General features: G+C 37.7%; 5 protein-coding genes and 1 long non-coding RNA gene across 15 annotated transcripts; 3 read left to right on the forward strand and 3 right to left on the reverse strand.

Moving 5' to 3' along the window:
- Positions 921-4,428, forward strand: LOC104734454 (protein BTR1). Of its 2 annotated transcripts, none has more exons than XM_019228975.1 (9): positions 921-1,161; positions 1,294-1,380; positions 1,917-2,155; positions 2,246-2,352; positions 2,750-2,943; positions 3,410-3,534; positions 3,674-3,769; positions 3,844-3,905; positions 3,996-4,428. In XM_019228975.1, exons 2-9 carry the CDS (start codon positions 1,296-1,298, stop codon positions 4,090-4,092), a joined length of 1,005 nt encoding a protein of 334 aa, XP_019084520.1. In that variant the 5' UTR covers positions 921-1,161; positions 1,294-1,295; the 3' UTR covers positions 4,093-4,428. The 2 variants fall into 2 exon arrangements, with proteins under 2 accessions (XP_019084520.1, XP_019084521.1); XM_019228976.1 differs by having other exon boundaries at positions 922-1,161; positions 3,473-3,534.
- Positions 4,728-8,021, forward strand: LOC104708677 (acyl-CoA-binding domain-containing protein 4). 2 transcript variants are annotated; one of them, XM_010425278.1, is made up of 14 exons: positions 4,728-4,836; positions 5,137-5,274; positions 5,361-5,438; positions 5,520-5,651; positions 5,726-5,792; positions 5,874-5,935; positions 6,020-6,159; positions 6,272-6,398; positions 6,469-6,583; positions 6,691-6,779; positions 6,871-6,954; positions 7,038-7,358; positions 7,448-7,507; positions 7,597-8,021. In XM_010425278.1, exons 2-14 carry the CDS (start codon positions 5,164-5,166, stop codon positions 7,753-7,755), a joined length of 1,545 nt encoding a protein of 514 aa, XP_010423580.1. In that variant the 5' UTR covers positions 4,728-4,836; positions 5,137-5,163; the 3' UTR covers positions 7,756-8,021. The 2 variants fall into 2 exon arrangements, with proteins under 2 accessions (XP_010423580.1, XP_010423581.1); XM_010425279.2 differs by having other exon boundaries at positions 4,744-5,046.
- Positions 8,215-11,396, reverse strand: LOC104708679 (NAC domain-containing protein 78). Of its 4 annotated transcripts, none has more exons than XM_010425281.1 (6): positions 11,047-11,396; positions 10,674-10,951; positions 9,954-10,145; positions 9,060-9,602; positions 8,865-8,982; positions 8,215-8,780 (listed from the first exon to the last, which is right to left on the reverse strand). In XM_010425281.1, exons 1-6 carry the CDS (start codon positions 11,213-11,215, stop codon positions 8,392-8,394), a joined length of 1,689 nt encoding a protein of 562 aa, XP_010423583.1. In that variant the 5' UTR covers positions 11,216-11,396; the 3' UTR covers positions 8,215-8,391. The 4 variants fall into 4 exon arrangements, with proteins under 4 accessions (XP_010423583.1, XP_010423582.1, XP_010423584.1 ...); XM_010425280.1 differs by having other exon boundaries at positions 9,954-10,148; XM_010425282.2 differs by lacking the exons at positions 10,674-10,951; positions 11,047-11,396 and adding an exon at positions 10,240-10,535.
- Positions 11,949-13,603, reverse strand: LOC104709945 (NAC domain-containing protein 78-like). The gene is made up of 4 exons (XM_010426480.2): positions 13,381-13,603; positions 12,861-13,138; positions 12,566-12,733; positions 11,949-12,473 (listed from the first exon to the last, which is right to left on the reverse strand). Exons 1-4 carry the CDS (start codon positions 13,601-13,603, stop codon positions 11,949-11,951), a joined length of 1,194 nt encoding a protein of 397 aa, XP_010424782.2.
- Positions 14,992-22,147, forward strand: LOC104708680. 5 transcript variants are annotated; one of them, XR_002033060.1, is made up of 34 exons: positions 14,992-15,064; positions 15,172-15,241; positions 15,341-15,452; positions 15,569-15,715; positions 15,806-15,945; positions 16,043-16,210; positions 16,300-16,434; positions 16,513-16,629; positions 16,722-16,800; positions 16,898-16,947; positions 17,030-17,093; positions 17,195-17,304; positions 17,413-17,603; positions 17,694-17,814; positions 17,899-18,155; positions 18,225-18,301; positions 18,396-18,446; positions 18,537-18,646; positions 18,753-18,943; positions 19,036-19,196; positions 19,300-19,381; positions 19,521-19,813; positions 19,915-19,959; positions 20,053-20,112; positions 20,227-20,346; positions 20,609-20,665; positions 20,759-20,830; positions 20,904-20,974; positions 21,050-21,115; positions 21,194-21,327; positions 21,403-21,450; positions 21,582-21,666; positions 21,748-21,800; positions 21,871-22,147. It is a non-coding gene; the product is annotated as an uncharacterized LOC104708680 (long non-coding RNA). The 5 variants fall into 5 exon arrangements; XR_002033062.1 differs by having other exon boundaries at positions 21,591-21,666; XR_002033063.1 differs by having other exon boundaries at positions 21,056-21,115.
- Positions 22,539-24,227, reverse strand: LOC104708681 (zinc finger protein ZAT5-like). The gene has a single exon (XM_010425284.2). It carries the CDS (start codon positions 23,855-23,857, stop codon positions 22,739-22,741), a length of 1,119 nt encoding a protein of 372 aa, XP_010423586.1. The 5' UTR covers positions 23,858-24,227; the 3' UTR covers positions 22,539-22,738.

Here is a 25,624-nt window from a genome sequence, read left to right on the forward strand (position 1 = left end):
AATTTAACAATATGGTATTTTTTTGTCAACCTTTGTATATTGAAAGCAAGCCCAATAAGGGCCCGTTAAATAAATATCTTTGGGCCAGCCACAAAACCATATCACAATTGAGCCTAATAGAAATTGAGATATTTGACCCCAAAAAAACGATTATCTATATTCTATACTATAAATTAGATCATAATACTTGTTAGTATTTTTGATTAAAAGTATTAGATTTTTTTTTGTAAAAATATTTAGATGCACACAACATTAACAAAAATTCAAGAAATGTTAAAAGAGTCCTCTACAATAATTGAAAATAATGATGTGTTAGAATTTGATTAAACTTAATGTTAGTTATGCAACCAGAAAATAAAATTAATTTATAGAAGGTTTAACCAATGAAGCTGTGTAGTCGTGAGGAAAACACAGGTTGCTACTTCCCATTATTGTCGGACTAAACGCAAAACACCCCAAAGTCACCCTTATATTAATAATATTGCACTTTAATTCATTTAATCGACCGATTCAAATCATAAACATGCAGCATTACCTAAATCAGTAAATCGTATCTATTGTCTTCGTCAACTAGCTTAACTCTTGCTGTACAATTTGACAAAAAAATATATTATATCTACAATTCAATATCTAACAAACTAAGAAAATAAATTAAAGCGGATTCAAAATATCAATGTCCAAAATGAGAAAATATAGAAAACAAACCTATAATAGTGTAATTTGAAAAATAGTTTGGTGTCTTTCTGAAGACTTTAAATTAAGTTGATTTGATATTTTAACAAAATAAAAGTGAGTTGATTTGATATTTAAGGGAGAAAATTAAAAAAGATAGAGAGGCGGTCAATAAGATTAAATTAAATTAGAAAAATAAAAAGATAAAAAAAAAGGAAGAAGAATAAAATAATAGGAATAAGGGAGGCTAGTGGATAGATTAGACGAAGGACACCAGAGCCACCTTCATTCACTTCACAAACCGCTCGGCGACAAAGACGAAGAAGCCGAGGAAGCAAGCGACCGAGCGACGAGATATAGAGATAGAGAGAGACTCAAACATCTACACTAAAACTCTTTGCTCAGATTCATAACCACCGGCGCCCCAAGTGACGGCGACGACGACGACGACGACGACGGAAGGACCAGATTCGAATTGTGCCAAGACAGGTAAAAACTCATCGGATTTTTTCAGATTCCGACGAAACCAGTCTTATCTCTTTCTCTCAATCCGATTTCTTCTTTCCTTTTCCGTTCATTGTATTGATAATGTCGATTGGTTAATTCGGTTCTTATCTGCAGCAATGGAGTCTACTGAGTCGTATGCGGCAGGTTCACCGGAAGAGCTGACCAAGAGATCTCCAGAACAGCACGATTCTTCAGAAGCTGGTATTCTGATCCGATCTGTTCTTTTTTTTTTTGTTTATTCCTTCTCTGCATTTTCTTCGACTCTGACTCTTAAATGTTCACCTTCTTGTATTGGATCTCGTTTTAAGTACTCTGTGATATGACATCGTTGTTGTGTGATTAATGCTTTATTCTGATTAAAACTTGGGAGAAGAGTTTCTGTGCCATGGATCCTAGGATGGTTTCATTATACTATTACCATGTGTTTCTGTTCTATGAAATTATAGTGAATTTGTTCAGAATGTGATGAATTATACAAAGGAAAGTAACTATTTTGTTGTTGTTCTCTCATAAGGAACAATGCTGTGAGTGAGTTAGATCAGACTCATTCTTATGTAAGTGTTTTTGTATCATGTGTGTGGTAGCTGGCAGAGGGTATAATCGAGGTTGTATGTTTGATGGGGAGACAAATAAAATTCTTTGTTTTGCTCTTTCAATTCAACGTATAGCTTTAAACTGATGTGGTGTAGTGAACCATGCTATCTATTTGACTATCTAATGTTGATTACTCTTTTCAGATTCTGCTGAGAAGCCAACACACATTCGGTTTCTTGTTTCCAATGCGGCAGCTGGTTCCGTCATTGGGAAAGGCGGCTCGACCATCACTGAGTTTCAGGCAAAGTCTGGGGCACGGATTCAGCTCTCACGTAATCAAGAGTTTTTCCCTGGGACAACTGACAGAATTATTATGATATCGGGCTCAATTAAAGAAGTTGTCAGTGGACTGGAACTTATCCTTGATAAATTGCACAGTGAGGTAATCTTTTTTCAACTTGTGTTTGAATAATTCATTTATATATTTTGTCATTATGAGATCGATTTTAACTTGTTTTTTTTTGTTTGTTAGCTTCATGCTGAAGATGGTAATGAGGTTGAGCCTAGGAGAAGAATAAGACTTGTGGTTCCTAACAGTTCTTGTGGAGGTATAATTGGAAAAGGAGGGGCCACTATCAAGTAAGTTTCCGTTCTGTATTTGTTAATGCAGTTTCTGTGAGGGTTTTGGAGCTTGCATGACCTGTTTCCCATAACACCAATGTATATAACATACTAAACCACCAACTAACATCTATTATGTATCTGGTTATCTTCTTGCATTGTTTCCATGTTCAAATTTTCTCCAATTCATATCTTTAAGACAGTACTTGTTTCTCTGAATGCATGCATAAACAAGTCTAGACCCTATAACCAGTCAAAAAGGTTTCTGGGTATTAGAGGTGACTCAGTTTGAAGTAGTGTTAGTATGGAATATCTAATTTCTCTATGACAATGCACTTTTATTTTGGTTTAGGAATATTGACTTCAGATATATGGCTGTAACTAACTCTCAAGACATTTCTTTCTTTGCACACAGGTCATTCATTGAGGAATCTAAAGCTGGTATTAAGATTTCCCCTCTGGATAATACCTACTACGGGTTGAGTGATCGGCTAGTGACATTATCTGGGACCTTCGAGGAGCAGATGCGGGCAATCGATTTAATTTTGGCTAAGCTTACCGAGGACGATCATTACTCCCAGAACGTGCATTCCCCATATTCATATGCAGGTATATCAATTCAGTACTAGCTTAGTTAGTTTGTTTTCCTCTTTGAAGTCTTTGATTGCATTTATTCATGTTTGAAAGCGATAGAATAAAAATAGTTAGATCATCGCCGGACCATCCTTTGACAGTTAATTGACACTATGTAAATAATTTGTTATATGAAAAGGACTGTTAGTCACTACACTTTACAAATGTTATAGGTCAGAAGCCACAGTACAAGGTTTGTATTTCCTGTTTTAAGGTCATGTGGAGAATCTAAGTGCCAAATGTAGACACTGGATCATATCCCTTGTCAAATGCTAGATTAGAGTAGGATTTTCTACTGAGTTTTAGATTGTCAACTAAGGTAGTAATGGCGATTCGGATTTCATCTCACATGGATTTTCTTTCCATATTGAGGATTGTGTATGATGCTTGTCTGTTGTTAAGCTTAATTCTCTTGTAAGTTCCTTTAAACTCGGCATTTTAGGTCTTTACTACTCTGGTTTTCATGGTCCTCCATATGCGTATGTGCTTCCTTCTGTTCCTACAGCGGGATACAATTCGGTTAACTACGCACCCAATGGCTCTGGAGGCAAGTATCAAAACCACAAGGTTAGTCTCTCTTTCCACTTTCTTCCACACTATTTATGAATATATAAGAATGGATAGCTTTATGGTGTTAAAACAATCACAGGTAATTTGTTTCCTTTTTTTGTCATTACTTTAATCTGTGATATCGTATACATTCCAGGAAGAACCTAGCAACACGGTGACAATTGGTGTCTCGGATGAGCATATAGGATTGGTCCTTGGTCGTGGAGGAAGAAACATCATGGAAATCACTCAGGTCCGTTTATTACAACCCTTAATTAAAACTCTTTCAGTCCATCAAAATCTTAAAGCCTGCTTTACTTCCCGCAGATGACAGGTGCCCGAATAAAAATATCAGACAGAGGCGATTTCATTTCTGGAACCTCTGATAGGTAAATATAGTTAACAACATTAGCTGCTGAGAGTTACAATTTTAATTAGCTCTTATGTCTAAAGTTGATATATGGCAAAAATATTGGCAGGAAGGTGAGCATCACAGGGCCACAGAGAGCAATCCAACAAGCTGAGACGATGATAAAACAGAAGGTTGATTCAGCCACAGAGAGAGCCACCGAGTAAAAACCGTTAAGAAATATCCAATCTCGGTTCCTATCTTTGGTCTGTTTTACTTCATTTGTTGAGGCTTAAGCTTTCGGATGGGGATCATTAATCGTCTTTGAGTGAGGCAGAGATATTTCTCTAGGAGCTCTTTCTTTCGTTTTATTTATATGTCGACATTATATAAATTGTGTTTTTCTCTGGGGGAGAAGCAGATTTGGTTAGAAGTACTATTTTCATTTGTTTTTTTATAACTTTGTTGCAATTTGTTGAAGTTTTGTTTCCCTTTTGAGTTCTTTCTGTTGTAACAATTTACAATAACCAAGGCATTACATTGCATTTGCTTCTTTCTTCTTATGGGATCAACTATTTACAGGTTTTATAGTACCAAAGTGCCCGGCATCTTTTACTGTATTTACAGTAGAGTGTATCTTCTGATATTTACATAGAAGATCCAGATCTTTTTGTATTTACGTAAGAACCCGAAAGACATTGAGAATTTCGGAAGAACCCCTGGTAGTTTTGATACTTTTTGTAGACGTACTTCGGATATTCTTTTATATACATAAGCACCCATACCTTTTGATAATTTACGTGATTGACCCGAAACTTTCTTCATTTGCAAAATGAACCAACCTGCATCTTTTAGAATACACTTGGAGATTCGATCTCACTTTTCACAATCCTTCACCCCCTCCCCGGCTCCGATACCATCAACGTTCTCCGGCGGCTCTGGTCATCGCCGCCATTTCGGTTTTTAACTTTGTTCGTCTCTCTCCTTCCCTTTATTTTCTCCATTATCTTCTCTTTAGTTAGCTTTCGTGAGAGCAATTTCGAATTTAGTGTTCAGATCTCTTTGTAATTGCAATGTCCCCAACTTTGATTTCGTGATCGTCCCTGAGCACGTACTAGGATCTCGTCGTTTTCTCCTTCTTTCCATATGGATCGTGAGAAGCTCAATTCTGGATTTTAGAAGTCGTATCCATCTACTTGATTATAGAGTTTCTTGTATCCGATTGTTAAATCGAATGTGATCGGAACTCGTCTCCTAATTTTTGTTGTCAGTCTGAAGCTGTGACGTAGCCTTCAGTAATGGAAGAGATCAGGAAAGAGATAGACGTTGGTGATTGGCATTCAAATCTCGCTCACGATGAATGGTCACCACTCCCTGTTTCAAACTCTCGAGCTTCAGCTCGCTACAAGGTGGTGATTTCAGTGGTTAAGCATTTGTGTTGATTTGAGATCATCTCTCTTAAAATTATATTCATGTGTTGTCTTGAAAAATGCAGCATGCGGCAGTGGTTGTTGATGAAAAGCTCTACATTGTTGGTGGAAGCCGTAATGGCCGATACTTATCTGATGTGCAGGTAGTTTCATTGTGTGTGTGTATCATCTTCCTTTTTGTTTTCATGAATCTGTGGTGATTTTGATAAACTTAGCTGTATCAGGTGTTTGATCTTAGAAGTTTGACTTGGTCTAGTTTGAAACTGAAAACTGAATCATCAAGTGCTGAGAGCATTCAAGAAGATGATGGTAGTAGCTTACGAGAAGCTTTTCCTGCTATTTCAGACCATCGCATGGTAAGTCCTTTTTTTACGTGACGAAGAATTTTGCAATCATACTTCAAATTGTTAAATTGTAAACATTTTGGCAGATTAAGTGGGGAAACAAGCTTCTTCTGGTAGGGGGACACTCCAAGAAGTCATCAGATAACATGTCAGGTTAGCCATATCCAGCTTTCCGTCTGATTGGATACTCTTTTGAAATTCTCTTATTTTTGTTTTTGTTTTTTTTCCTTACAGTGAGGTTCATTGATTTGGAAACACATTTGTGTGGAGTCATTGATGCATCGGGGAATGTTCCGGTAAGAAAACAGTTCTCTGAATTGCTGCTTGCGATGTATGTTATTGCTGTTTTGGATAGTTTATATTCCTTCTATCTTTTACAGGTATCACGTGGTGGACATTCCATTACACTGGGTGGGTCCCGACTTTTTGTTTTTGGTGGCGAAGATAAGAACAGAAGACTGCTGAATGATCTGCATGTTCTCGATCTTGAGACGATGGCTTGGGATGTGGTCGAGACAACGTAAGTTTAGGCAAATGTGCAGACAGCTATATCCATGCTTATGTTTACTGCAGTTTTGTCTACCTGGTCTTACATCTAAGTGTTTTGCATTGTGTGCTTTTTTGGTTGATAGGCAGACACGCCCAGTTCCCAGATTTGATCACACAGCTGCCACACATTCCGATAATTACCTCTTTATTTTTGGTGGTTGTTCTCATTCGATCTTCTATAATGATCTTCATATCCTTGACTTGCAAACTGTAAGCATATTTTCTTAAATTTACTTTGTCGTCTTCATCATATTCTGATGAATTTATAAACTCATGGCAGATGGAGTGGTCACAGCCTCATGTTCAGGGAGATGTTGTAACTCCTCGAGCAGGACACGCTGGAATAACCATTGACGAAAATTGGTATATTGCCGGGGGCGGTGATAATAGTACCGGTAAATGCACTCTCTGCTTCTAGAATAGTGTCTCCTCGCTTAACACGATTTTGCAGTTAAAACTCTGTTTGCAAGTCTCCTCTGTAACTCTTTTCTTTCTGGCGCAGGTTGTTTAGAGACCCTTGTTCTAAATATGTCAAAGCTGGTGTGGTCCACATCATCCCATGTAGAAGCAAGACATCCACTTGCTAGTGAGGTGGATACTTCCAAAAACTAGAATCCAATCTTAGATGTTTCATTTTCTTTCCTATCCGAGTTGTCTTATGTGGTCTATGATTTAACTGCAGGGTCTCAGTGTGTGCTCAGCATCAGTATTTGGAGACAACATCTTAGTAGCTTTTGGCGGCTATAACGGGAAGTATAACAATGATGTAAGCTCATAGCAATAGATTACAACTTACACAACTAAAATCTTATTGATATCTTATTTGAGCTCGTGTTTCTTTTCACACAGATATATGTCATGAGACTAAAAACAAGTGAACCCTCACATCCCAAAATTTTTAAGTCACCAGCAGCCGCTGCAGCTGCAGCCTCTGTCACTGCTGCTTATGCCATAGCCAAGTCAGATAAGTCGGATTATCCTCCACCTGCAAATCCAACTCTCAATGGAATTGGAGGCAGTAACCCGGAGAGAGATATTAGGAACAGAATCGATGCAATTAAAGAAGAGAAAAGAACATTGGAGTCATCTGTTGCAGAAACCCAAGTAGAAAACGCGAAGCTCAGGGAAAAGATAGATGAAGTCAATAGCAGTCACACTGAACTATCCCAAGTACGTTATCTCCAACTGTCAAGCTAATTATAGTTATCCCTTTTTGCGTTTCTGTGAACACAATTCACAATCTTTAAACATTATCGCAGGAACTCCAATCTGTACAAGGTCAACTTATTTCAGAACGATCAAGATGCTTTAAACTCGAGGTTCCTAAGCCTGCTGAAGCTTTGTTTCTATTATGTCTCTTTCCAAAATCTCCTACTCAATCGCGATTATATCTAATGGCATGTCTCAGGCACAAATAGCGGAATTGCAGAAAGCATTGGAGTCAGGGCAATCCATTGAAGCTGAAGTTGAGATGCTTAGAAGACAAAAGTCAGCATCTGATGAAGGAGAAGGCGGGACTGTGCAAAGGCAAGGCTCTGGTGGTGTGTGGGGTTTATTTGGAAAGTAACTCCCAAACAGTATAAAGCTACACAAATACATAAGCTTTTGAAGAAGCTCACCGTTGAATTTGACAAAGACAGAGAATCAAACATTGGTTTATAAGGAGAATGAGAGCGCTAAGTCTGGGGAATATGTTCTTTCTTATTTTATTATCAAAGATTTAGAATCAGTTGTTTGTTATGAAATATGAATGCTTGTTTCCCTTAATTATTCGAGAATATTCACAACATTTATCTATCGCAGGTAATAATAATAGTGAATCCTTCATGAACAGCTAAGATTCCTTCTGTTGTGCATGGACTATACATGTGACTTCGACTGCTTTTGAAACGAATCTTTAAAGAAGATTAAATCTAGGTTTATTATTGCTCAATCATTGGTGTAGTTTAATCTCAGAAACTATATCCCTTTTTTGCTCTCTTAAGATGTCACTTAATTATCATCATCGACCAGAAAAAAATAAGACTTAGTGTAGTCGTCACTTGTATGGAATCATAAAGAGAATTTCAAACTACACAAAATCCCTTTTGAAAAGATAAAAATAAATATTGAGCAGCAAAGCACTGCCAGAGTAAACGCTATATAATTGAAGACATACAAACACCAAAAAAGTCTTTTTGAGACGATTCAACTTTTGATGCTACTACCGGGCAGAGACCAGGGTTCCTATTTTGAAGCTAACAGAGAGTAAGAGAACCCATAAACACATGAAGATCAACATAGCTCTTGTCTCCGTAGTTCCTGTCTTACTTCCCGAGGCATTTAGCCCATCATCCCGTTGGACCACTCCAAATGAAAGGACTACGTTGAGGTTACCGTTCTTGTCATATGCCCAGCCCATACTGCTATCCGCTGCTAGAGTCATGTTTGATATTCTGATCATACCTGCAGTCACGTGAACTGAACCAGAAGATTGTGCTGAGTGTAGCCTGATTGCTGCGTCCTTTGATTTGAACTGTGAAGCAAATGAAGATGGAGCAGGAATAGCTCCAAGCATGTGGCTTGTCTTTTTGAGAAAAGGGTACTTTGAAGCTGCAGGATTTAGTTTCAGAAGGCGTCAGAATCGATCATCAAATAATTTGTTTTACGATGAATCAATGAATATCTGAGTGTTACCTGAATCAAAGTCCGTGAGATCTGCATCTTGTTTTGAGGAAGATCCTTCACCTCTTTCCTTTTTCTCCACCATCTCTTTGCCTTCTGCGACCTCCTTCTCCAATTCTTCAGGGGCAGGCTGTTTGTGTAAAGGTGAGTTAAAGAGGAGTTTTAACATGCAGAAAAAACTAAGCACGTTGAAAGCACAAGTCTTACTTTTTGGTCGAGGAGAGCATCTAATTCAGGATCATCAAGAGTAAAACCATCATCGTCAAAGTTAAAATCATTAAGATAATCTTCGAAGTTAAAATCATCTTGTTGAGCAATGCTGAGATCATTCGTTTCCAGGTACAGACCATCGTTGAGTGGAAGACTGTTGTTAGGATCCATGAACGGCTCATCAGGCAAATAGTTAGTATCAATAGGAATGTCACTGTAACATGTATCAGCCACAAACACATTATTGTTGGATGAGTCCAGATTCACCGCATTCTCGTCTTGCACGCCACAGTCAATATGTTCCTCCGGAAATAGAGAACAAGGCTGTATGCTACCATCCCGTATGATAGGCTTCTTATCTTCCTCAAAAGTTTCAATTGGTTGTTCAAAGTAGCCACCAGAGTCGACAACGTAGTTTCCTGGTTGAATGTAATTTCCAGAGTCTGAGTGATTTCCTGATTCAACATTGTTGCTTGATTCTCCATGACAATAGTTAGGTAGAATAGGAACAGCATCATAGACCACCAGATTTTCGGACTTCTGCGAAAGGAAATCACATTCAGACGCTCACACAAAAGATAAAATCATGAACGAATACAAACAATAAGAAGATGTAAAGATATGTATATCATCATGAATATGCCAGGACCTACTATACTAACTAACATCCATCCCTCATCTTTTTAATCTAAACAGGTAGGTATACTATTCCAGCACTAAGCAAGTTCATGCCTAACACAAAACACTCCCCTCATCGCTCTTTTGCATTTGTAGTATTCCACACCATCTATCTAACCACATCACTGATCACTCTTACACTACACAGTATTCACAAAAAAAAAAATTTCTATATTATTGAAGAGCGAGGTAGGATCTACTTGTAACACAAACCTCATCAATTTCATCAATATCGACATAGACATCGTCATCGACAGCCAATCCTTCACTGAAAGCATCTTGTTCTGGTACATATGTCATTGCATCTTCTTCCCACTCCTCCTCAAGGAATGGAGCACCGTACTGCTCCCCATTCTTAGGCCCGGTACCACTCTTCTGAAATATCCTACATAACACATATGCTTCCTTCTCCACACACCACCAAAAAAAAACGACTCAACAAAGTCAATAACTCAATCCATAGGCATTAAAGATAAAAACTTTCAAAACAAAACCTTACTTGCGGCACACCAGCTTTCTTCAAGTCCTCATCAGAAAGCCGATACTCATGCATAACCCAGTTGGTCCTTTCACCACGAGGAGCTCGACCCTTGTGATAAACAAGTGTCTTCTTCATCCCCACGACTCTCGAACCATTACGAATCTCCCGATCTTTACCAGTCGTCTTCCAATACCCTTTCTCCGTCGCACGATTCGTCTTGGAACCATTACTGTACTTCTTATCCAGCATACTAAAGAAGTACCATTCCAAGTCTCTACTTTTCAGCTTCGACTTGTCTATAAACAATCAAAATCAATCGAATCAATCACAATTCTAGATTTTTATAATTCGATCTAACCAGAAAACAAAAGAAAAGAGATAGATTGGGNCAACAAAGTCAATAACTCAATCCATAGGCATTAAAGATAAAAACTTTCAAAACAAAACCTTACTTGCGGCACACCAGCTTTCTTCAAGTCCTCATCAGAAAGCCGATACTCATGCATAACCCAGTTGGTCCTTTCACCACGAGGAGCTCGACCCTTGTGATAAACAAGTGTCTTCTTCATCCCCACGACTCTCGAACCATTACGAATCTCCCGATCTTTACCAGTCGTCTTCCAATACCCTTTCTCCGTCGCACGATTCGTCTTGGAACCATTACTGTACTTCTTATCCAGCATACTAAAGAAGTACCATTCCAAGTCTCTACTTTTCAGCTTCGACTTGTCTATAAACAATCAAAATCAATCGAATCAATCACAATTCTAGATTTTTATAATTCGATCTAACCAGAAAACAAAAGAAAAGAGATAGATTGGGAACCTGGTAGATCCCAAGGCTCGGATTTGTATATGTCGGTGACGGAGATAGCATCGAACTTAAAGGGTTTGTTACAGACCTTACGCTTAAGGTAGTAACGAACGAGTTCCTCATCCGTAGGGTGAAATCGGAACCCAGGAGCAAGCGACGTCGTCACTGAGTCACGACCCATCAAAATCTCCGTGAACCCAGAAAGAAAGTTAGGGTTTTTATCCGGTGGGGTGCAGATTTCGAGACTTGATGATAAAATTAAGATATCGCAAAAATTAGGGTTTTAAAAAAAAGAATTGGGAAAAATTGGAGAAGAGAGAAGAGAGAGAGAGAGAGAGAGAGAGAGAAATCGATCACGATGATGATGATGCCATTAGAAATAAGCAAAAGCAAAAACCAAAACCGTGGAAAGAAAAAAAGAAAAAGAAAAAAGAAAAAAAAAAAGTAAAAGGAAGAAATTAAGCAACGAAGGTTTTAAAATCTTCCACGAAGGAGAGAGAGAGAGATTGGAGAGAACTTTTAAGTGACGGTGCGGTGATATTCGATTTAGTGACATGACTTGAGGGGTAGGTCGTTGGGAAATGGCAATTATCTGTTTTTTCAATCTATTTATTTTTCGTTGTCATTTAAAATATCTTACTCAAATATACAAAATCCAAACAGCCTTGAAAAACTGATCATAATATTACTAAAATATCTACATAAATTTTGTAATCTTATATTTTGCATTTATTGTTTTAGATGATAAAATTGCAAATCGTAGAACAGAGTACTTGATCCTAATTGTGCAATAGAGTTTCACATATTCATCAACCATAGCTCACATGACTATGCGAAAAGAAAGTACAAGAGAAAGAAGAAACATGACTAGTGGTTTTTGGTGATCTGTCCCTTGTTACTTTTGTTCTTCTTCCTCAGCTCCTCATTTTCTCCTTACGCAACGTTTTAATCTGATCTTCAAGATAGTTTATCAATATTTCTGCCTCTATCGTTTCACGCATTTGCGTTTCTCTAAGCACAACCATCTCGTCCTTCTCATTCATCAGATCCTGGATACTCTTGGTGAGGGAGCTTGTTGTTGCAGGCACCTTTTCAGCTACTGCTTCTTCTTGTTTGTTCCCCAGATCTAAGATCATACTGCCGAGGCGGCTCTTAAGCACACTTGTTTGTTCTGAGTTTGTCAGCGGCTCAGGCTCAGCGGCACCGGTGTCAACAATCGTTGCTGTGGAGGAACTATGGTCTTGAGTCATTTGGCTTGAGCTGTTGGAGTTTCCACTAGAATCGACTCGACGCTTGCGTTTGTGTTGGACGAGAGTCAGCGGAGCTTGTTTGTTGAGGACACATAAAGGCAATGGAGCTTCTTTGTCGATGTCACAATGAGGCAATATTGGTGCTCTCTTCAGTGCCTGATCATCATGTTCCTTGTTGTTGCCATCGATCTACACAAAGTTTTCATAGCTTTACGGTTCACGTTTGCTGCAATGTAAAGCATAAGGGCAAAAAAACAGAGTATATATGAAGAAGCAAAAACCTGTTGAGTCTCGTTGACTCTGTTGGCATCCACAACAACTGGAACATGGCTCACAGCTCTTTCACCATCATCATCCCACTCTTGTTCTACGAATGGTGCATATCTGCTTTCATTAGGTTCCCCAGGGTTTTGCTTGCGGAAAACTTTACACAATACGTACGCATCTACCTGCTTCCCATAAACACAAAGTCACAGATAAGAGTTGAATCCAGAATCACAAGAGATTACCAAATCCAGTTTTAGTGACATTCAACACAATAAGAAAAACAGAGAGAGACTATATAAAAGAAATCACCTGAAGGCCTTCGTCATTTTTAGAGAGGCGATACTCATGCATCACCCAATTAGTTCGCCGACCGTTTGGAGAACGCCCCTTGTAAAACACATGAATCTTCATCATACCAATTGCAATGCTCACCTCACCGTCTCCTCTGCGGATTTCCTTGTCTTTTCCAGTGGTATTCCAGTAGCCTTGCTTTGTAACTCGCTTTACACAAGTACCAGTTGAATACTTCTTATCCAAGGTACTGAAGAAGTACCATTCTTTGTCCCTTGTCTTCAACTTCGAATGCTCTGCAACAACAGAAAAACCACAAAGACTACATTTCTTGAGTTACAAGCAGCCAATTTCACTACATGAATTTGCGAGAAATGCTTCAGATTTCAAGTAAGCATAGCAAAAGCTACTGAAATCCCCAGAACCCATCGAGTTAAAACCCTGCGCGTAGAGTTATCTCACTGATCACACAAACTTGAAGGACACGAAATCTAACACTCGAGACTCAAAAAGCCAAGAAACAGCGGAAGATTTTTACCTGGTAAGTTCCATGGCTCGTGCTTGTAAAAATCGACTTCTCCAATAGCATCCAAACGCATGGGTTTTCCCTGAACCTTCCTCTTCAAGTAATAGGTAATGAGTTCTTCATCGGTTGGATGAAATCGGAAACCAGGAGCGAGAGATGTCACCGCCGCAGCATTCACTTGAACTTCCCTCGGCGCCGGCAAAGCTCTACCAGGTTTCTTGGAGTCGCGATCCATTAACGAGAGAAACCGTTCTTGTGTTCTTGTATCACTTTTCTCAATCTCTTTCTCTTGATTTGACTGACAGAGGAAAGAATGATATGAAAAGTCCAAGAAAAGAGTACCTTAGATCGCAAGAAACTTAGTTTCTGACTCCGCAGACCTTTATAAACAACTTTTTTTCGAGATTTGGGTTTTTATTTCTTGTCGTTCTCTTTCAGTAATTTTTTATTTTTTATTATTTTGACGTGCAGAGTTGTTTTGTGCGGTAAATAAAACATAACTTTACGGTATCTAAAAAGAAAAAGAAGTAACACTACTCTATGAAATTGTACGTATTCTGTCAAGTGTCAACGCTGAAACCAACACTCTCGATTTATCGAAATCTAATACACACGTAATATTTCAATTTAAGTTTTCGAAAATTAAATAAAACAATCAACTCAAGGCCAAAAGGACATGGTTTTGAATTTTGCAAAACTCAAATTCAAAACTGACATGGTTTAGGCCGTACCGAACGAAGTTCATTGTATGTATTTGATGTTCTTTGTTTTTGTTTAAAATTATGCTGTAAGGTGAGGTTATTGCTAAGATGTGGAAGAGATATATGAGCAGACGCCAACAGAATCAGATCTATTATCACACCTAAGCTTCTCGGGTTTCTTATTTGCAAGATTTGGAAGAGACAATTTACAGACATCGACTAGTCCAATGCTACATATTTAGTATTTGGTAAAAATAACCTGATTCTCCAAACCGCCAAAGAGAAGATGATCTCTCCAATTGTTGTACTTGGGCCTTTATATTTGGGCTTAAATGCTAAACAACACAATAAATTAGGATGCAAGATATTCAAATACAAATTTTAAATCATTGAACTAACTACCGTTAAGATAAAAAAAAAAAATCCATTTTTCTTATTTTTAATTGCAACAAAAATAAAATAAAATAAAATTTGTCATAAACAAAAGAAAATTAAAAAGGAAATTTTGTTATTTTGGTCAACAAAAAAAGGAAAAAGGAAACTTTAATCCACAAAAAAAAAATGAAAAAAGGAATAGGAAAAAGAAACAACAAAGTAATCCTATTTTTATATTTTTCGTGTAAACCCTAACTTATAAATACACTCACACTCACACTCACACTCACACTCACACTCACACTCACACATCTTTTCTTCCCTAAACAAAAACAAAAAAAAACAAAAAAAAAGGTTCCGTCGAACAAGCTCTGCGACGAATCGATGATGAATTGATGATGATGAAGCCGATGGAATCGAGATCAAAGTAAGTAAGCTCTATCCCCTTCCTTCATCTCATATTAATTGATTTTTGTTTTTTTTAATATGATTTCGAAACTCCAACATCTGAGTGTTTGCTTTACTCTGTTGTTAGGTCTTTTGTCTTAGCCGGAGAAGAAAACGGCGAGAGACGGAGAGGAAGCAAAGGGACGATCAAACCCTAAAGGAAGCAAATTTTGGTACTTTCTCTCTTTCCGTTCTTCTTCTTTTCGTGTTTCCAAATTCTAATTTTAATTGTCACTGTTGTTTTTTTTTTTTGGTAAAAAATTGTCACTGTTGTTGTTAGGTCTTGTCTTCGCCGGAGGATAAAACGGCGGAAGCAAAGGGACGACCAAACCCTAGAAGATCAAATTTTGGTACTTTCTCTCTTTCCGTTCTTCTTCGTGTTTGCAAATTCTCATCTTTTTCCCTCTGTTCTCATCTTTTTCCTCTGTTTTTTTTTTTTTTTTGGACAGGATTGCAAAACCATCGAGACGTGTATGTTCTGTATGAAGCCAGAATTTAGGAGGGATTGTGTTTGCTACATGTTTACCTTCAACCAGCTTCTCTCTTTCTCCCTCCTCCATGGTTTGCCTTCCAACTTTGCTTCTTCTTCTTTTCGTTTTTGATCTCTGTTGTTGTGTGGTTTTGTAACATTGATTTTTATTTGTCTTCTTTGTGATGTTCTGTGTTGTGTTGTGTAGCTGAGACGAGACCTATGGAGTTTGGTTTAACCGTAGACTGCTTTTGGAGTTGTGATGTTGGATGAGAGTCATGCCTGGAAGCCATTCATAGCTGTCACTGATCTCTTGGCCAAGAAAGATGATTGACCTCCATTGAAAAGTAGCAAGGTCTGTTTCTCTGAATCTTCTTCTGTTTTTTCTTTTCTTATGGATCGTCCGACAATGTATGATCTGTTTTTGCATGTCTCTTTCTGCTAGGTGCATCTTGCTCATGGAAGATACATAACACAAGGAGCCAATTGAATGTTTGTTCTGTTGATTGGTGGACTCGAGGAAGGAGGCTTCTTGCAAAGGCCAAACTCAAAGAGCAATCCCAGCTTCTCTCTTTCTCCTCCACGGTTTGCCTTCCAACTTCGCTTCTTTTTTTTTTTTGTTTTTCGTTTTGATCTCTGTTAGGTGGTTTTGTAAGATTAACATTTATTTGTCTTCTTTAAGATGTTCTGTGTTGTGTAGCTGAGACGAGACCTATGGAGTTTGGTGGTGTAACCGAAGACTGCTGTTTTCCATTGAAGATACACATATCACAAGGAGCCAATCGAGATGTTTGTTCTGTTAACTGGTGGATTCGAGGAGGCTGCCTGCAGATCAAATTTAGTGGCCAAGGTTCCATTTTTTCTCTGTGTTTCTTTTTGGTGGTTGGCTTGGAAGCATTTATCTTGACTGAATTGTGGCCTATCATGGCTATGTTGCAGGTTGTACATGATGAGCTAGTGAAGTTGTGATGGCTGCAGGAGGAATATCTGAGCTACGCTTTGCTAAACCAGGTCTTAAGGAGGAAGCAAAGACGACCAAACCCTAGAAGACCTCTTCCTACACAATTAAACTTGGTACTATCTGATCTCACTCTCTCTATCTTTCCCGTCGTTCTTCTTCTTGTTTGCAAATTCGCATTTTTTTTTTTTTAGGCCATGGATGTTTGATGAGATTCATCCCTTGAAGCCATTCAAAGTTGCCGCTGGTCTCTTGGCCGAAAGATGATTGACCTCCACTATATGATAATTGCTACATTGAAAACTGACAAGGTCTGTTTCTCTTCCTCTGAATCTTCATATGTTTTCTTTTTCTTATGGATCCGACAATGTTCCATCTGTTTGGACATGTCTCTTTCTGGTAGGTGCGTGTTGGCCATGGAAGAGCCCAGCAATTTCCAACAAAGATGGAATGGAAAACTAATATCCTTTTTCTTAATTTCTGTAAGTGATCTCAAATTCCTTTCCTTTTACTGTTTTATGTTTACCTGTTTGAAGTGAATTCTGTATTCAGATGTGGAGGTTGTTGAATATGATGCAGCTTGTGTGGTAAAAGTTATCGCAGAAACGTGGACAACACACTTTTTCCCTGTAAGTATAATTCCCGAATCGCATCTTCTTTCACTACTCGTTGTCTTGTTTGATTTTTTAACATACGTCTTGTTACATCTAGTGTTACTTTCAGGCCTTGTGGATCATCCCAAACCCAGTTGGAGAGGTGACATGTCCTCCTAAAGGTAATGTAACATGTTCACTCTTCCGATGAAAGTTTCAAATATTGATATACTTTATAGGATATCTTTAATTAACTAACCAGCATGTGTTCTTATTTTTATAGTTTGGATAAACTGAGCTTGGGATGTTTCTTGAAGGTGTGTGGGGAGCCTGGAAGGAGCTCAATGGCTACCAACTCTCGTGTTAGCTAATTCGTGCTATGGAGTACAAAAGGTAAATGTATCAGATCCTACAGGTACTGAGTTATTTAGCTTTATTGGCTAACTGTATCATATTCTAACTTGATTCTCCTTTACAATGATCATTGTTTGAATTTTGCAGCATGGCCGAGTTGTTTTTGTAATAGATTGGAGCTCAATGTCTAGCTGAGACGTGACCTATGGAGTTTGGTGAAGCCGAAGACTGCTTTTGGAGTGGTGATGTTTGATGAGAGTCATGCTTGGAAGCCATTCAAAGCTGCCACTGATCTCTTGGCCAAGAAAGATGATTGACCTCCATTGAAAACTAACAAGGTCCGTTTCTCTGACTATGAATTCATGAGTTTTCTTTTTCTTATGGATCCGAAAATGTTCCATCTGTCTTGGCATGTCTCTTTCTGGTAGGTGCATCTTGCTAGTGGAAGATACATAACACAAGGAGCCAAGTGAAGAGCCCAGATGTTTCTTTTGGTGGATGATTCGAGGAAGGAGGCTGCTTGCTTGCAGATCAAACTCAATGGCCAAGGTTCTATTTTTTTCTCTCTCTTTGTTTCTTTTTGGTAAAACATTTATCTTGATTGAAGTGTGGCTTATCATTGCTATGTTGCAGATTGTACATGATGATGAGCTAGTGAAGTTGTGATGGCTGCAGGAGAAATATCTGACCTAAGCTTTGCTAAACCAGGTCCTTAAGAGGAAGCAAAGCGACGGCCAAACCCTTTAGTATCAGACCATGTTGTTGGCTTGTTGCTTCTCTAGGATGGAGAATATGCTTTCTTCACAGAATGAGGGATGATGCTTGCACGCTATATGACGCAGCAACAACAAAGATGGAATGGAAAATTAATATCCTTTTTCTTAATCTCTGTAAGTATCTCAAATTCCTTTCCTTTTACTGTTTTATCTTTACCTGTTTGAAGAGAATTCTTTATTCAGATGTGGAGGTTGTTGAATAAGATGCAGCTTGTGTGGTAAAAGTTATCGCAGAAACGTGGACAACGCACTTTTTCCCTGTAAGTATAATTCCCGAATCGCATCTTCTTTCACTACTCGTTGTCTCGTTTGATTTTTTAACATACGTCTTGTTACTTATGGTGTTACTTTCAGGCCTTGTGGATCATCCCAAAACCAGTTGGAGAGAATACATGTACTCCAAAGGTAATTTAACATGTTCACTCTTCCGATGAAAGTTTCAAATTTATAGGATATCTTTAACTACCTAACCAGCATGTGTTCTTATTTTTATAGTCTGGATACACTGAGTTTGGAATGTTTCTTGAAGGTGTGTGTGGATCCTGGAAGTAGATCAATGGCTACCAACTCTCGTGTTAGCTAATTCGTGCTATGGAGTCCAAAAGGTAAATGTATCAGATCCTACATGTACTGAGTTATTTAGCTTTATTCGATAACTGTATCAGATCCTAACTTGATTATCCTTTGCAATGATCATTGTTTGAATTGCAGCATGGCCGAGTTGTTTTTGTAATAGATTGGAGCTCAATGTCTAGCTGAGACGTGACCTATGAAGTTTGGTGAAACCGAATACTGCTTTTGGAGTGGTGATGTTTGATGAGAGTCATGCTTGGAAGCCATTCAAAGCTGCCACTGATCTCTTGGACAAGAAAGATGATTGACCTCCATTGAAAACTAACAAGGTCTGTTTCTCTTACTCTTAATCTTCATATGTTTTCTTTTTCTTATGGATCCGACAATGTCCCATCTGTTTTGACATGTCTCTTTCTGGTAGGTGCGTGTTGGCCATGGTAACTGTTTTGTTATCTGCAGATTGTATTGTTACAGGAGGCAACACTGCCGCAGCCAAGCAATATGTGGCCAAGTGAGGAGATGGCCTCGTTAGTTAGCCTTCTTCAATTGTGGGGATCTTACTTGAGCTATCTAAAACAAGAGGTTTTTTTACATCTTTTCATATAATTTTGTCTCATTCCTCCTCACTTCAGCTTCGTTGTTGCTTCTTGGATTGGTCTAACTTACTTAAAATCTGGTGTTTCAGGATCTCCAGAATCTTGGTGTGGGGTTTTATAGCATCTTTGCCAACCAACTTCTCTCGTCCAAATCGTGTCTGGGGATCTCAGGTAGTTATGCACTCTTTTTTTTTGTTTTTTTTTTTTGGTTCCATTTACAATTTTTAGGGTTTAATTGAAGTGTCTCTCTATTTAAGTGTTCACATGGTCTTAGTCTTGATGGTCAACTGAGTTCAAACTTTTTTTGCAGTCAAGAGGGAGACACAATAACTTGTGGTGGCTTGAAATTTTACTGGTTTACTGTTACAGATGGGATTTTGAAGATATTTTGCAGAGCCCACACGTGCGACTCTCACGTGTGAACTTATGTGGTACAAGCTTGCGACACGTGGTTGGCTGGAGGCAGAAGGCCGTTGGGAATTCTTAGCTGTTTATATGAGCACTTGTTAGCTCTTTTCTCTTTTTTATCGAATAATCTTGTAAAACAATTCTCAAATTGGTTCTCTGGTTCGTCGGGTTTCTCTCATCTCGAGAGCCGGCAAGGTGATCCTCCATGTTTTATGAACATCGAGTGGTTACGTTAATGGAAATTTAAGTGTTTGTTCATTTCGATTGATTGTGAAGTTTGTTGTATTATTTACTAGGAAGCAGCTGGATTCACTGTTAATGATCCTGCTCGCACAAGGTTGGTGAGTTCTCTTTATCTTGACTTTCTTTTCTCTTTTCTGTTTTTCTAGGGTTATTCATCTGTAGCTAACATATAATTTGCCCTGTTATTACAGCCACTCTCTCTGGAGCTTGGAGCAGGAATTTTGGGAAATCATCTTCGATATGGAGTTCAGGTTTTGTTGGATTTTATATTCTTGCCTAACATGAAGTTTTCTGATTTCTTTGACCATTACACACTGCAGTCTGTGCATGACTTCTGACATTTTTTTTTTGTTCATGTCTCACAGGATGCCTTTGGAAAACTATTGCGGGAATATTCAGTAATGTGTACATCCCTCGGGGGTGTTTCTGTCCCAGCTCTTAACAAAGATTGTCCTTGGGACTAGTTCCCAGTTTCACCAATTCTGGTAATGTTTTTTGTTTGACTGCTTTATCTCTTTACACTGAGAATAGTTTTTTCTTTTTCTTTTCTGATGATCGAATATTTATAACTCTTGAATGCACACCTTCTTTGAGAATACGTTGATGAATCATCATGGGTTTCGTTACCTTCAATGTTTGAGTTAATATATGCCTGACTTGATCAATTGGTATTATTAATCACTCCCCTGTTGGAGATCATGTTTTGCTTGTCGCTCATGGTTTTTGTCGGTGATTTTCATTTCCCAGGATACAATGATAGTGCTTGAATTCCAGGGAATCAAGAAATCGTACACCATGCTTCAGGTTTGTATGAGTCTTTTTATCTTTCTACTTGCAACCGTAAATTTTATGCTATTTGGCTAACTTATTAATTTGGTTTGGTTGATTATATGTCAGTGCTGTCCTGTACGTATGCCTAGGCCAATTGCATCAAAGCTTGCTGCCGATACTCTTCTACTTACTGGACAGGTAATTACTCAATTTTTATTTTTAACAATGGTAAAGATGTGTATTGTTGATTGCTTTCTTTTCTTCTTGTCAGCGTGTCCTTGATGCCCTTCTGTTCTTGATGGAACCTATGCCATTCCTGTTGTCAGTCAGACACTTTCCAAGGTAGGTTGTGACATACTTGTTTTATTCCACTTAATTACTGGATATATTGAACTTCCAAAGCTAATTCTTTCTTAGACATAGTACTCCAACTCCGATGTTGTTGTCTATGATGGTTGTGAGAGAGGAAGTGAAATGGCTGAGGTAGATCTCTCTCATTCTGAATCTGCATATTGTTCATACAGTTTAGACATTTGATCTAATGGTTTTCTCATAAATTAGGTTCTTATGGACTTCCCACAAGGCCAGAATTGTCAATGACGTTGCCTGATGGTCGTTAGGAATCTGTCATGAAACGTACCACACTTGTTGCCAACACCTCTAACATGCCCTGTGGCTGCTCGTGATTTACACAGGTAATGTTCAGGGATACAGATTTAATAGTTTTTGATGATGTTCAGCAATTTTGGTTTCATATCTTTCTTCTGCAGCTGCATTAAAATTGTTTAGCTGGGCCACTCCATGGTTTGGCTAATCAGGTAACCCCTCTTATTTATCTCCTAAATGAATCCTTCTATTCTTCGAAACTACAAGTCAGAGAGAGTTCCAAGAATGACTCTTATAATCTGCTAGACTTATGATGTTCAGCTAAGAATTTTTGAAATCTTAGCTGTTCCAGGATATGGCCATGGTGTCTTGCGTAAAACAGATCCAAGATATGTTTGCCTTGAAGCATCTACCCTCTTTTTCAGCTGGTAACGTTTTCCCCCTTAATATTTAATCTGGTCATGCTTTTAAAATTATTTTACCTGCTCACAAATTATTCAACTCGATAGGGGTCTCAAATCTTTATGAAGTGGTGCCTCCTATTCTTACTGAGCTGGGAAAGGTACTATTTACACTATCATTCAGATTTTTGATTTTCTTTGGTTTTATAAATCTTGAAATCGCTGTTACAGGTCAAGAATCCGTGGCCTAACGTAGATGCTCATAGCGGAGTGCTGCTGAACTATTATCGCTATCATCAGTTCATCGTTAGGTTGCTGTTTAAAAAATTTCTGGATGATTCTTTGTTTTATGGTGATTTTACAACCAAAATTTAAAAGAATTGAAAGAGTTGGCTGTGTGTTATTTTTATTTCTTAAAGACAAATTTTCTTAAGAGTTGAAAGTCATAATTTTAAACTTTAGATTACTATAAAGTTTTTAAAATAAAATAAATTTGTCTTTCAGTGGAGATCCTGGAATCAAGGAAAAACATTCATTGCAAGTAAACAGAATGTGAATAGATATGACAACAACATTATGGGAATCAAAATCATTAGTGGGAATAAAAAAACGCTTATAATTTAAACTGTGTTAGATTTTTCCCCTGTTCTCTCTTACTCTCAGTTTATGTTTTTTTTTGTTTTTGTTCTTTCTCAATTTAAACTTTATTGTCAACAGAAAAGAGAACTATTTCTATTTCTTTCATCTAAAGGGAAAAAAATCGTCACGCCCTCTTCATGAACTTTACTTTTTCGTTGGGGAGAAAAAAAGAAATTCTTGATCAAAAGTATTAAAAAAGAACGTGACATCAGTTTTTTTTTTATACAATTTTCTTTTGTAACAACAAATCGAAACTACCGAATTGCTTATATTTTCGTATTTCTGTAAAAGGACCAAAATAAATAAAAATAAAAAGAATCTCGCAAGTCTTGAACAAGCAAAGAATTGGTTAGACAAGAAAAAAAATACACGTTTGATAGAGAAACAATGAATGATCAATAAACCAAAAATTTTAAAAATGATTTTTTTTTTCGGGTTAAATAATGATGTAATAATAAATTCAGTAGTGGCAATCCACTAAAGTAGGAGCAGACAAGACAAGAGACTTTGGTTCTTCTCTTAGCTTCTTCTGTTGATGTTCTTGTTCGTGATTTTGCTTTGAAGCTAAGCTGAATCCGTTGACTCGAATCTCATCTTCCGGTGCGGGTAGATTCAGATCCAAATCCAGTGACACAACCGTCTTCCTTGCTTTCTTTTTCGCTGGCATCACCAGATGATCCTGACCGTCCGATATTTGATCGAACGACATCGAAGACAGTGATAGCTCCGTGTTGGCCGCAGTCGTGGCCACCGTCACCGTCGGGGCTACCGCCGCCGTGACTACCACCGCACCTCTGTGCCGTCTCATGTGGCCACCTAATGCTTGTCCGGACGTAAACTCGGCTCCACAGATTCCACATTCATGAACCTTATTGTAGTTACTTGCCTTACCGTACACGACAAGCGATCTATTGTTATTGTTATTGTTCTTGTTGTTATTGTAAACAGTTGTGGTTGTGACGAGTGAAGCGGCGTCGTTTGCATAAATGTTCTTCTTGAGGTCAAGGTTGGTGTAAAAAGAGGTGGCTTTAGGTTTCTTGTGGCTAGCTCTATGGCCACCTAAAGCCTGGAAAGAAGGGAAGGTCCGGTCACATGTCTTGCACTGATAAACGTAGTAACCGGCTTTACCACCACCGTTAGAAGAAGAAGTCTCTAGAAATTTCCTGCTGGTAAATCTATACGCGTTATTGTTGTTGTTGTTGTTGTTGTTGCTGTTTGTTAAGTGGTGGTTGCTGTGGGGAAGAAAGTGTCCTTGGGCAAGGAGAATCAAACAATTGGCTATGTCTTGATCTTCCTCATCTTCTGCCGTCTTCAATGTTGGGTTGTTTTGGGAGGACCAAGAGGCTGATGATGATGAAGACGTGATCACACCATCCTTTTTGAGGTTTCCCTGATCGTTTCCTAAAGCATTGTCCTTGGAATCAAGATCAATGGATTCTCCTTCCATGTCAGGTGCCAAGGAAGAAACAATAGGAAGGGCGATAGAGAAAGGTATGGGAGATTGTGTACGTTGTCGCTTCGTCCGCTTCCCTTTAAGGATCAAAGATTGCTCCTTTGTGGCCTCTTCGAACGCTTCCATTAGCCGGAGATTCAAAATAAAAGATTAAGATCGAATCAGCTGGAGGAAAGAGGATTTGGGTTGTTGATTATAAAGACGCTAAGGATGAGAGATGCATATATAGTAATGTGTTAAGAAGAAGATGTGTGTGGGATGGAGAGAGATGTGTGGAGAGATGGATACATAAATAGTGAGTGATTTAGGAAGAGAGGAGTCAAAGAGAGACACCACACATATAGAACAAAAATATATGAGAAAGCTTTTTAAGTGTGTGAATATGTTTGGACTTGTCCTTTTGCAGCCTCTTAAATTTTAGTACTTCTGTTATTGTCGCTCTTCTATCATTTGCCCAACTTGGCAAACTAATCACATTACAATGAGATAAAGAGAGAGAAAGAAGTGTGTGTGTAACCCATTTGCAACGAAAAATGTATAATTTTAGACAATTGCTTTAGTAATATATGTTTGTTCCACTCGTTATCCCGTTTTTTTACTCTGTATAACGATTTATACGGGGTGTGATCACATGTAAAATAGTTACTTTAATTAGTTTTTTTTTTGGTTTAAATTAGTTTCATTGATGAGTAATATTTTTAACAAATTTTAGCTATGTAGGCATATATCGATCACTTCAAAATAGAACGTTAAGAGATAAAAATATCACTAACGTATTTCTAATTATATGATTCAACATTATATTTTTAGCTCTAGTTATTAATTATTTAGAAATATTATAAGTTTTACAATTTTGGATGATTAATATTCACTTAAATTAACATGTTCACCACGAATTCACTGTAAACACCTACAAAAATTAAACCAACCTAAAATGAGATTCGTTTAAACATATATTGATTTTTCTAGTAATAAATATGATTTTCATTTTCATTTTCATTTGTGTGGACTGCCGAGTGATGTTTATTAAATAAATTAAAAAAAAAAGGAAAAATTGAAGAAAAAGAATGGTGAAAATGCAAAAGATTAAGAGAAAGGTTTGGGTGAAGAAAGGTAGGAAGGAGTCATACATGCAAGCCTGTCTCTCACGGAATCTACGGCTCTCTCTCTCTACCATTACTCCACTCCATCTTCATTTTTTCGTATATTTTATTTCTACGTATACGGTATACGTACACATCTATACGTAAATGTATATACATTTGAAATACCATTATTTTGATTATCCAAAATTGTGTAAAATTGACTCAAAAACCCTCTGGTGTCCAACTAACTTGTTTTGACGCTACGATAAGACTTCAAAGCAAGTCTTGAGACACAATAAGTCAATAATACAACTAGTGACAATAATACATATTACAACTAAGCCGGTAAATATATTTTCTAGCTTCTTTAAATAGAATTACCTTCATCGGAATATAGAAAATAACACATTTCTAAGTATGGAATACGAAGTTAATAAGTAGAGAGATAAATACAATTTTTATTTTTTTACATCATAAATAAACACTTGTTGGCGTGTCTATGTGCAGATGGGAAGTATATACAGATTCCGTTAATGTATGCATGATGTGAAGAACACCCATTCCACGTCAAGAATATTACTAATTAAGCACCAAGCAATCAACAAGTGCAGCTCATCGTATCTTCAAGAGTTATTTTCTATTTGCTACTTTATTTACGATAGAATAAATTGAGTATATACACTCGATTATCAAAAAATATACAATTGTCCAGCTCTCTGTCGATCGATTTTTTAAAAAAATACTTGAGAATTCTACAAAAACTCTAATGCTGGTGAGTAGTAGTGAGTAGTGACGACATATATAATTG

This window comes from Camelina sativa, chromosome 8 (genome assembly GCF_000633955.1).
Source record: "Camelina sativa cultivar DH55 chromosome 8, Cs, whole genome shotgun sequence".
NCBI classification, from domain to species: domain Eukaryota; kingdom Viridiplantae; phylum Streptophyta; class Magnoliopsida; order Brassicales; family Brassicaceae; genus Camelina; species Camelina sativa.